A 12,367-nucleotide genomic window follows, 5' to 3' on the forward strand; every position below is an offset into this window, starting at 1 on the left:
CTAAAAATGAACACCAATAATGAAACAGAACCAAAACAACAATTACATGACATGAAATTAATCAAGCCTCATACGCTTACGTTTTGAAAACTATTTAAAATCTTTTTGTTCTGCTCTGGTCTACTGTGTAGCATGATCCTGTATCTAACTAAAAAGACTTCAAAATTTAAAGATGCCTAATCTTTATGATCAGAGAAAAGTTATGTGAGAGCTGCTAAATGCACACATACTAAGATGTAAATGGAAATTTACTGTCAAGCAGGATTCAAATTCAACATCACACAGATTACCAGAATACTCAAAACACAATCAATGAAAAGCTTGCCCTCACCAACACAAGTTCCACACTGACTAGAACAAGATTACAACCTTAAACTTTACCCTTACTGAAAGAAAACTGAGATATTCTTACTAATAAAGCCAATAACATAAAACCCATTTTCGCCTGACTACAATGTAATTTCAACAGCAAGAAAAGTTCAAATCCAGGAAAAAATACGTGCTAACATAAGCAACACTGATCTATAAACTTCGTGGCTAGTCAAAGTCTGAAGACATATTAGTGCTGTTCTAACACTACTAATTAACACTACTACACATCCCAAAGGATGAACTTTCAGCAAATCTGAAGATGCTCAAGAAATCAGTACTTTACAGCAGAAATAAAATTGTCAAACAAACTTCTTTTTTTTTAGTAAGGATTGTTTAAAAAAAGGGTAACAGGAGAACTAGTAGATGCTTACATGGCTTTGGTGTCCTGTTAATTAAGCCTCTATTCCAAATTCATTCTGTTCTTCTGATGTTGCAGTCAAGAGACAGCAAACGAGTTAGGAGGTTCTCTTAATCACATTTAACTTCAGAACTTCACAAACAAGTACGATTCTGGTTATCTAACAGGTCACAGAAGTAATGATAGGTAATCACTTTTTTTCCCTGCAGAAACCTCAGCTGAGTAACCACACAATAATCATTACCTTTCTAACATTTATGCAAGATAGTAAAGTTGGTAATTGGAAATTTGGCTGTCATCAAAATGCAGCCAACAAGGACCATTATGATGTATTCCCAAAAGGCATACCCTGGCCCTTCAACCAGAGCAAGACTGCACATCAACAAAAATTGGGATATTTTCTATATCAGAATGGAAGAATGTTAGTCAAGAGAAAATACTATGCATGCTGAGCACATAAGCGCATACTGGTAATAAATTTTCTTTCTCCTACAAACCTAGCAACTATGGGCACTACCTATACATGTTTCCTGCCTTAAGAGGCCACTTCAGTAAAACTAATCATTTGTCCCACCACATCTGGTTTAAGATAAACGTACTGAAAAATGAAGGTGCATTTATCTTACTATATTATACTCATTACCATAAGTTATCTGCTTTTGCTTCCTACCATGTCTTCTCTACCATTATCTGTTAAATATCTGGCTGAACTTGTTACAGATCACATAAATGTTCAACCAATACATTTTAGTACAAGGTCAGACTGAACATAACTGAACATTCACAAAAAAACCAGAAAATTCCCTGAATAACAATGACAACTATGCTTCTTCAAAGACACTGGGAACAGGGAGAGTGCCACAGAGCCTAAAATGCTGGCATAGGGTCAAAATGGACACATAGCAGAAAGCCAACAGAAGGCCATAGGAAAATTATTATTTGCACTCACATTCACCATTAAATAATTTAGGACTGCTTTAATTTGGATTCTAATTTACACGGAGCATACTGGTTAATGAATGTACTTCAAGTTCAGACGCCACTAGGAGGAGATACAGAATAAATCAACAAAAGAAACTAACAATTCACCCACACTGGATGAGATTCATTTAAAGCATCCAAAAGAAATCAAGTATAAAGTTGAATCATCAATTGCAGATTGTCACTAGCTACTAATACAGTCTTACTTTTAACCTCAGAAATTTCCTAAAGTTCTTTTCAAGAAGTAAACAAAATTGATTTGAGTGAAATTGTCTACTTGAATTTGAAAGGGATTTCAGCAAAGCTCCACACTAGGAGTTCTTAAAGAAACCCAACCGTTGTATTTTAAGGGCAGAAGTTGAAGAATTGCTTTAATTATGACAAATAAGTAATAGCAATGAACCCTTAGTTTACTCAGTGGGAAAGAGTCACCTGCAGTGTCCCACATGTTCAAAGAATACAGTAAGGTAGAAGGCTAGTGAGTAACAGAATTTTCTAGTACTACTAAGCTATCCAGGTTAATAAAGACAAAGGTAAATGCAAAATATTTACACCAGGTCCACATGAGATACAGCGTGATTATGATACAGTCACACAATATCTAGGTTAGACAATATAGGTGGTGTACATGGAAGAAAGCATCCTAACATCACAAAAACAGCAAACGTCTCCTTAACCTCAGGAAATATAATCAAGATACAAAAAAAGCTTTTATGATAAAAAAATTAAATAGTCTGACAAAATAAACTGCAAAAAACTCTTCAGAGCAATACAAGATGATGAAAGTAGAATGCTGTATTCAGAAATAAAGTCTGAGCATTCAAAAGGCATCATCCAAAGCTGTGTTTGGAGGATAAACGGTTTGAGACTGATTTTACATTTATAACGTTTCAAAAAATCCACCAACATCTTCTGAAAGATAAAACTCTAAAACGATTAAGAAAAAGGTCTAGAATGTACCAAGATGTAAACACACGGAAAACTTAGTATGTTTCAACATCTGTGGAACAAAATTATCAAATCATTAAATTAACAGGAAGTTCAAATTCATACAAAATCTGTGTTAAGGATCCTATGAAAACACTTAAGGAATACTCTGGACAAAGTCAGAACATCAGCGCTGGAATGATCATCATGAACACATCCAGCAGATACTGCATTCTGTGATGTTTCTGTTTTACAGCAGATTACTACATACACAGACTTCGTGCAATTAAACACTGGGTTTTTTTTAATATTCAAGCTCCTTTGGGCTCATGAATAGTCATTAAAGATCTGCCTTTACTTACCCACATTAAGTGAAGTTTTACATTTAACAGGCATTATCACCTTAACCATTTTTGCTTCTCTGCTTAATCATGGGAAAGAGTGCTAGTAAATCTGAAATGCATTAAGTACATCTCATTGACAAATCTATGGAAGAAACTAAGCAATAGTTTACAAAATCATTGTAGGTAGATCATTTCAAAGCCTTTCAAACTCACTTAAAGTCATAAACTGGCCTTTGGAAGATGTCTGGGGTATGCATATAAGATCTGGCACACTTGTAACGTTGGAGCCCTGTTAGTGACAGTGATGGATTTACTGTAATAGTTTCAAATGGCACTTTACAGCTTAGAAATTTTTAGACAAATACATCTCCCCCCATAATACTTGCTTTAGATCTATGATCTGAAGTTAAGTTGCATCGTCAAGAACAATGAAACAAATCGGGACCAATACATTTCATTTTCACAGAGCAAATACAGAAACTTAACCATTGTTTCTAGTAACTAAATCATTTTGGTGTTGTCTTTATTTTTGGTATCTTTGTTAAAGAATATAAATAAGAGTCTTGCTGAATACTGACACTGTTACTAAAGGGTTTTTTCCCCAGGATAAATTAAATTGTGAAGTACCTTCTATTAGCAGCAGCATAAATAGCTACACTACTGCAGCAGCACAGCTGCACAGTTTGTCTTAAGAAAAAACTCCAAACATGCAATTTCCTTTAAAACTGGTGCAGAAACTTAATTTAAAACAAGTAGAAACAATTTTATTATTCTAGAAGTGGACTCACCTGTACTTCACATTTTGGAGAACTCTGATGTACTGCATTTAAAGCATCATGAGCCTGCTGAAGCTGCTCTTGTAACTGACAAATCTTTTCATCTTTTCCTAGTAACTGTTCTTGAAGAGAGGCACAGTTTTGCTGCAGTTGAATTTCACTTGTTTTAACAGTTTCAAAGCATGAAGTCAATTCATTATAAAGCTATGACAGGGGAGAAGAGAAATAACAGGATTAAAAAAAAATTTCAATGCAGACAGCCATACAAATACAGGAGGAGAGAAAGTTAAAATTTAGTAACTTATCCACAAAGATTACCCTTTCTTTTTTATATTTCAACAATTCTTTCACACATCTTGTTCTCCTGCCTCCTGTCAGGCTGTATACATTTGAAAACAGTGATCGCAACAATCATGAAACTTTATGATTGAAAGATTTTCCAGGAAACCACAATTTACATTGGAATATTACCCGTTTCAGTTGCTTCTTTGTGGCATTTATGAATGGAAATGGACACCTAAAAATCAGGATTTATTTTGACAGTTTATATAAAATATAGAAAAGTAAAATACAAAAGAAAAAAAAAACAAAACAAAACAAAACGTATTGAGGACAGGCAAAAATCTGAAACATCTGTCCTGGGAATGAAATTAAAGGAACAAGAATGCCAAATATCATCCTTGTCTTTTATAGAGTAGTTTGATCTTTTAAAACTAAGATACTCAATATAGCTTGGATAGCAATACGGTGAATCCACTAACGCCTACTACATTTTATATGAATGTAAAATGGTTGTTCAAATAATTATTCTGTGGGAATTTTTTTGACATTAACTATAAAACCCAGAGATAATATTACAAGTTCTTACCCATGGCTGCTGCTCAACTGTTTTGCTGACACCAGAATATTGTATATATTCTGCAATTGCTTTAGAAGAGATTCCATACACACAAAGACTTCCTAGAACTATGTCTGAGTAATAACTAGCAGTACATGGCATCTAACTGGCAAAAAGAAGTTATTTTCAAGAATCATAGAACTAGCCTATCCCTCCATTTTTACCCTTCTTTTTTAGCGTAAACATCTGAAAACTGTTTAAAACAAAATCATCCTTTTATTTCAAAAATATAAAAACAAATTTGAAAAATAAACCTGTAGTTGAATAAACAGCGGTACAGATTCTGAAGGTAATAGATGACTCTACAGCTTTACAACCATTCCTCTCTCCATTTCAGTCCTTCATTTCTTTGATTGTAATTTTTTCTCAGAATAAACAATATTCTTCCAACTATTTATTCCATCATAAAATAATCTGTAGAAGGTATGTATGTACTTCCGCATACACTTTCTGACAGTTTTCTTTGGAAAATCCATTTCTGCTATTCCATCCAAACAAAAGTAACTCACTGAAAATCAGAATCTCTCAACCTATCAATACTGTTTATAAGTACAAGGAGCTGACACAAGTAATTTTACTCGTAAAAACATAATTTTACTCTTCATTTTACTCTTTGCCTTGTCAGCTTTACTTACATGATACTCTTCTTTCCCCCTTTCATCTGGTTACACCACTTAAGAGATTAAAGCCATTGGAAAACAATCACAGCTTTTAGATTTGGAAAATGCCTACCTAACACTTTGTGAGAAATTTGGAAACAATCATCTCCCTTCCTTTCTTTCCTTGTCATTTCAGACAAAGTAAATTACTTCGTGCCTACTTCTAAAGCAGATCAGAGATCATGTCTCTCAGGCAAAATTAATTCAAAGTCCAGATCGATTGATAACTTGAATTACTCTGAGTCTTAAAATTAAACTTTTGCATTGAAACTTCTGTGCCTACCGGATCTTTCTTATATACTTAAGAAAGCTTACATCATCTCTAGAAATGCAAGTTTGAGATGAACCAATTTCTTACAGAAATCAGTATCTCACAGGAAAACAAACAGTTAATTTATCAAACCCATGCATTTTTAGATAACGTACTTCCAAACAAACGGAACATCAAGACACAGTTACTTCCAGCTATAACTATATAAGCTCATTAGCTAGATCATACTGGTATGACAATTTGCTGGTTTTATGACTAGCAGCACTTAAGTGGTTGTAATTATAGTATCTGAAAGGTAACATCCTAGTAAGATGAATGGAGAACATCAAAAACATGATGCTTTTTTCTAGCTGGCAGCCACATCTCCTAATGTAGCTAATGGGTATTTTTGGTAGTCAGCATTTGTCAGGACAAGACAAATAGCATGTCTTTTTACTTGCATAAACTTTTCCAACCTTTCTAGCTTTGAAAACAGCAACAACAGAACACATACATTTCATGTATAAAACTAGCTGAAAGCTGTGTGTTAAAAAACACAGACACATCAGGGATCTTTTTACACAGACTTTATATATATATATATATATATATATTTAAACAACACTGAAGTACTAGTTTATAGGACTCAGATTATTTTTTTAAGGTATTTAACATCAGAAAATTTCAAAATGAAAATTATCTGTATGAAAAGAAATGGTTTTATCTACTTTCCACAGATAACAAGAACAGCTTCCAAATCTCCATTTGGCCTCTTATCTTTTCTTTCATGGTGATGCACTGTTTTGTGAATTAAATACATGCTTAACGTTTATTTTGGATTATTTTGGGGGTTTCTGCGCATTTCTGAACCTGTTTTAGAAGAGGCACCACATTTAGTCACACTGCAGTAAGCACATTCCAAAACACACAGAATGGCACAACACAGTAAAACAGGTCTACCATTTACAAAGATAGAAGTCAGGTGTAGAGAGGTAAGATGTAAAATGGAGATCATAGAACTAGAGAGGGAACATTGTGTAGGGAATCCAAATGAAAGACAAAAATACTGTAAACTATGTACCTCAGAACTAGCAAGCTTCACTGAAAAGAGGAGTGAAATCCTAACTGTTCATAAGTGACTGGTTATACCTTACATGTATGTCAATAAAAGATGAGACTTGCCCAGGAAATTTGTTAATCTCCAAGAAGAAATATTTATATTTACAAGATAGAACAAAAACCTAAAATATTTTAAATTATTCTTTATACATTTTATGAAATTTGGTAGTTGAGGGGAAAAAAGCAACAGCCAGCAACACAATGCTGTACTTTGCACAAACTGTTGCACTGACTATATTTTGAGAACCTGATTCTAATGGCTTCAAGCTGTCCTTTTTCTGACAGGCAACATAGACTGTTACAGGTGAAAGTATTTAAAAACAAAAAAATTAAAAGTATCTGAAAACAGTACACTGTAATAAATTCAGTCTATATGACACAAGAGCATTATTTATCAGTCAGGAAGGAAGAGTATCTTCGCTGAATTACAGAAAATTAAGTATTCCGTAAGATGTGACTCCAATGCCTGCTCACATGTGATAGAAAATATTTAACAGACAGAAAATGGTGGGGTGAGGTAAAGTACTGACATACGTCAAATATGTGTGATGGCAAAATTAAGTTAGATCAGACTAAAGAAAGCTGAGGAATTCCAACAAAACCTAGTAAAACTAAATCATTAACCCATGCTATCCATTGTATTCTGTTAGCCAGAATCATAGTGCAACTGGAAAAAACCTGCACTTTTTCACTGCAAAAAGTGAAACAGTTGACACAAATGACCAACACTAACACTATACAAATGTGCAGGATTTATTTTAAACTACGTTTAGACTGCTCCTTTGCCAATTAACAGTCGGGACACTTTTTCCAGTTCTAAAATAATTTCCACTTCCATAATCCAAACAGTACATAGGTAAGGATCTCATAGACTTTTCTATGAAATTAGCACACAAAGTGGGGACATCCAGGAGATTTCCTTCAAAAGTGTATTCCTGCAAGGAACTAACCCTAAGGTAGATCCATCCATTAAAATGCAGCTGTAGCCAATTCTATACACTGGTTGTCAAACAAATATTGTCCTACATTAAATGTTTTATCTAAAGGCTCACACCTTAAAAGCCAGTGTATTACAGAGACCTGAATAAAGGAACCCAAATATACAGTAACATTAAATACAGTAATTACATGAATGAAAAAAAGTTACAGTAAAACTGTAAGGGAAACTGTTACAGCACCACCACAGAAATCCATGTTACAAGATCATTCTGTTTATGAAAAGAACAAGGGCAGAAATCAGCTGGAGAAGCTCTAAGGTGAAACTGAAGAGGCACTCCAGACAGACAGCATATTGATGGTGTTTACTTTTAAAATTGAAAGGTAGAGGTAGAGTGATTTTTTAAGATGAGACACCATGAAGCTTACCTATGATACAAGAGGAAAATGTCAGACACAAGTGAGTGATTAAGAACAACAGAAGAATGTACAGAATGGATGTAAGATCAGGTAACGTGCAAGTAAGAGTCACTAGTACAAGCTGAAAGGGAAGATGTGCTTTCCTCAGCTTTATGTCACTATATAACCGCAAATACTACGGTTGTTTTAGAAAACATGTAAAATGGGTAACACTAGCAGTATACCTTCTCAAAAATAACAACAGAGAACATAAAAGGACATTTCAGTCTTCTTATTAGTGTTGTTACTGCAAAAATTCTGATGTGCCCATTTACATCAATGAATCCAGTATTTCCTGTTTCCTGACGCATCCCCCCACCCCCTGCAACACAGCCTTCCAGTATTCATTCATCTAATCGGTTTTGTGCAACTCCTTGTGTGGATATCGCTATCTAATGGTGGGGGTTGTGGATTGCTTTTTTGAATATATAAAAATACTGACACATTTCAATCAGAAAGACTGTATTTCTCAGCAACAACTTCTCTGTGAAATGCGACCAAACTCTGCCTAGATTTCTTTTCTCTATATAGTGTAGTGTCAGAGAACATTCAGCAAGCTTGTGAAGAACACCAGTCCTAGGTAATGCAGAAAAATGTTAATAATTCATACTGCAAATTGTACCACTTAAATCCTCCATTGTGGGACCAATCTGATTATATATAAAATTCAGACATATTTAAATCTTGTAATTCTTACTCAGATCAAAATTGGTATTATTCATAAACATATTCAAGCAAACAATGTCAAGATTTTTCTTCTTGCACCATCTCATCAGTTTACATAATTTCATTTACAGCTCTCATATTGTAAAAAAGCACATTCTCATTGCCAGAAAAATGAAGGCAGTGGTTTGCAAACATTAGCAATAGATTTAGAATTATAAATTACTTACTCCCCCAGCCCCCCCGCACCGCCCCCCCCCCCCCCCCCCCAATACTTAAGCATTCTGTAGATATCAAAGTACACCATTACACACAGGACCTATAGCACACTAAGAATATCAGTACAGGGGTTTTCAAGCATGAAAATCATCACCTCTGAGTGCAGTTTAACATCACCCTGAGAGAACCAGAGTCTACCCAGGATTTCTTCAGCTTTAACCTATGGGCACATCTGATGCCAAAATATGCTTGCTAGTGCATGACCAACTGTATTGGTGTTTGGTATACAAAAATAGACTGATGTAATTAGCACACTTCCCAACAACAGAAAAGTACTGGAGCTTGAACTAAACTGTGAGATAATCTTTGTTAAAGATCCAAGTTTCTCACAGCTTTCACAGGTGAAGTGGATGACAAAAATGATGATTCACTCATTGCTGATGTGGGCTTCAGCATATTTGACTGGACAGTTAGTTGCTCTCAGCTCTTGCATGTGTGAAAGAACTTATGTTTTATTCCAATGTGAGGGACAACCTCATTGTTACTACCATTTAGGAACATATATATGTATATATATATAAAAAAAGATATAATAAAACCTAAACCCATATATATATATATATATGGGTTTAGGTTTTATTTTGCCAATTTAATGCTGCTTATGTGCACACATTTATGTGACCACATTTTTTTTATGTTTAACTAAGCTCTAAGGTTGTTGCAGTGACAAAAGAGACTGTAAGTGGCAAAAAATTACCTTTAGGATGGCAAATCCACTGACTTGCCATTTTGATTACAATTTCTCAGGCTCAAAGGAAAGCAAACTATCTCCACACACTGACACCATGAGAAGGACTAGCAAAGGCAACCACACACACAAAATTAGCCACAACATCTGAAAATATATCTGACATTATCCTATTTTTATCTGCTTTCTGGTGCACTTGATACAGACTTCCACAATACCTCATAATTGAAAACTCTTACTGTATTTTCTAATTATGCCAGCAATCTAACTATTCAACAATGCTTTTCTTCATCACAGGCGTGTACTGTACCACTAGCTACATTACTTTCTCTATGAGAGCTAAGTTCCAGCACACAAATTAAGATTTCCTATTTAATAACAAATAACAGTATTTCCATTTCACTATAAGGGCCTTCCACTAAGAGATTTTAATCAGTATGATTAACAAGGAACCTGAAGGCCACATCAGATCAAGGGAAAGTACTGCATTACAAAAACAAAGGCCCCAAATTGTAAATTTCAGAAAACTGTGATAAGCTGGCTAAGGAGTTCAGAATCTCTTCTTGTCTTATTATCCCTAGTATTGATTGAAGTCTCTCCACCTTGAAATTGTTGGTGAGGACAAATCTATTGAGCCTCATTAAATCCAGCATAGGAATGAAGTCCCTGGAGCATTTGGGACCACTGAAACAGATGCTGTACATTTCAGAAAAATATTCTCTCTCCTTGAGCATTAGAACTACAGCTGCAATATGAAATAGATATCAGTTTGTTTCCATAAATACTCTAACATAAAGTAGTTATTGTAGAATACAGCACCCTTAATATCTGTATGTAGAAACAGTAGCAGTATGTCAAGTCAATGCACGTTGACAAAACAGATTACAGATCTTGATGTATATGTGTTACCCACTACAGCTAGACTTGGAAGAGATTTTGTGGTCCTCATGGATTTCCACATAATCCAGTACCAGTTCATGACCTTGATCTGGTTTATCAGAAATGTTTTTTCTTTTATTCAGTCTACTGTTCTGTACTACACATTAGCATCAGCACAAAAAGCAGTTCTTCCTAAATGGTTAAGACTGTTAAAACAAACTTTGAATATGTGAGCCAACCACATCGCCTGAGCTATAGCATATACTGCCTATCCCACCACTAACAGAGAGGTCACTGATCTTGCTGTAAGGGACAATATATCATAGGATGTACATACTGATAGGCTCAATGCCATTTGGAGCAGTAGGAAATACTCCTTTGTGAATATGTTTATGGAATAGCTGACACATCCTTATCTAGCTGTTGCAGCCTGCATATTGCTAACGCGTGGAAGACAAACAGAACACACAATGGTCTGCAATGGTTTGCCTTTCTCATTCAAGGGAAAAATAGGCATTTGTATTATTTTTATAGATGCAGAGTTTTCCAAAGGTCTGCTGTGACTTCAGTATGACTGCATAACTTGTGATTTGGAAAATGAATGACTTCAAAGCAGTTACAATTGGGTATCTCATACAGTTCTCCTGATCAGAAGTATAGAACAGGATTGTCATGATAAAGGCGCTCCTTTTCTCCTCCAAAAAATTTGCCAAACATTACTAGATCTATTTCATTCTGACTCAGGGAACTTAACTTTTTTTTTTTTAACTATATACCTTTTTTTTAACTATTTCTTATAATAAACAAAAAGAACAGTTTTTTTCCCCAGGTTCATTAGGTACTTTCCTATTTTACAAAAAGACTTTTTATCTTTCAGATAAATCAGATTCACAGTCATAATTTGCCAGAATATTTGAGTTGGCTTTTGCTGGCTTAAGAGGCGAACCTTACCCCTGGAAAAATACTGAATTCAGCACCTCCTAACCAGTAAATTTTAGGGTCATTTCTGAGTTGGATAGTAGCAGCTATCAAATAAAAGGGCTTATCTTCAAAATCACACTATTCTTGTTCTTGTTCTATGATCATCTAAGCAGAAGTCTTAAGTTCTGCTATGACAGACAAAGAATGGTGAACCAGCTTTCTGAAGCAATCCTGAATTTCGAGCCAAGACCAGTTTAGAAGCAGCCTGCCCTTACAGCTATATTAAGTATACACATCAATTTTCCATAATACATAAGTAACTTATAATAGTAAAATTATATTTCATAGGACAGGTTAAACTCTTTCCCAAATTGAAGTAATACTCACAAAAATCACTATTATGCAAGGTAAAGTGACCGTTATAAAAAATTTTATCATGCTTTAAAACAGTCTCATGAAAACCCAGTTTCATTTTCTTTGATATATGGTAGAATTCATCTAGAAGAATATGGTCTTATGAACACTAATGAAGAGCATTCATATTATTTTCATTTGTGCCAATTATTTTGTTTTGAGTGACTGAAAGGATTCATTTAACACCAATAGAAGCACTGACAGAAGAATGAAAAATGAAAGAAATAGCAACTCCCAACACCTACATTCTGGTTTGTTGGTTTTGTTTGGTTTTTTTTTTTTAATCCTATAATTTACTTTGTCTTGCCCCAGATACGTGGAACTCCCCCTGCCTTGTACATGTTCTGAACACCTTTGATGGAAGCCTACCTGTAGCTTGTCTGGGCTACCATCGCTGCAGCCAATAATACACTTGTGCAGCATTAAGTACACAAGAATCTGCTG

At 34.7% G+C, this 12,367-nt stretch overlaps 1 protein-coding gene across 1 annotated transcript in view; it reads right to left on the bottom strand.

Annotated features, from left to right (window-relative positions):
* Positions 1–12,367, bottom strand: part of CNTLN (centlein) — a 191,432-nt gene that overhangs the window by 110,254 nt on the left and 68,811 nt on the right. Inside the window, exon 8 of the mRNA XM_037372632.1 lies at positions 3,771–3,962. Coding sequence (XP_037228529.1) covers positions 3,771–3,962 — 192 coding nt within the window. The remainder of the gene's footprint in view (positions 1–3,770; positions 3,963–12,367) is intronic.

Source organism: Falco rusticolus, chromosome Z, assembly GCF_015220075.1.
Source record: "Falco rusticolus isolate bFalRus1 chromosome Z, bFalRus1.pri, whole genome shotgun sequence".
Lineage (NCBI taxonomy): Eukaryota > Metazoa > Chordata > Aves > Falconiformes > Falconidae > Falco > Falco rusticolus.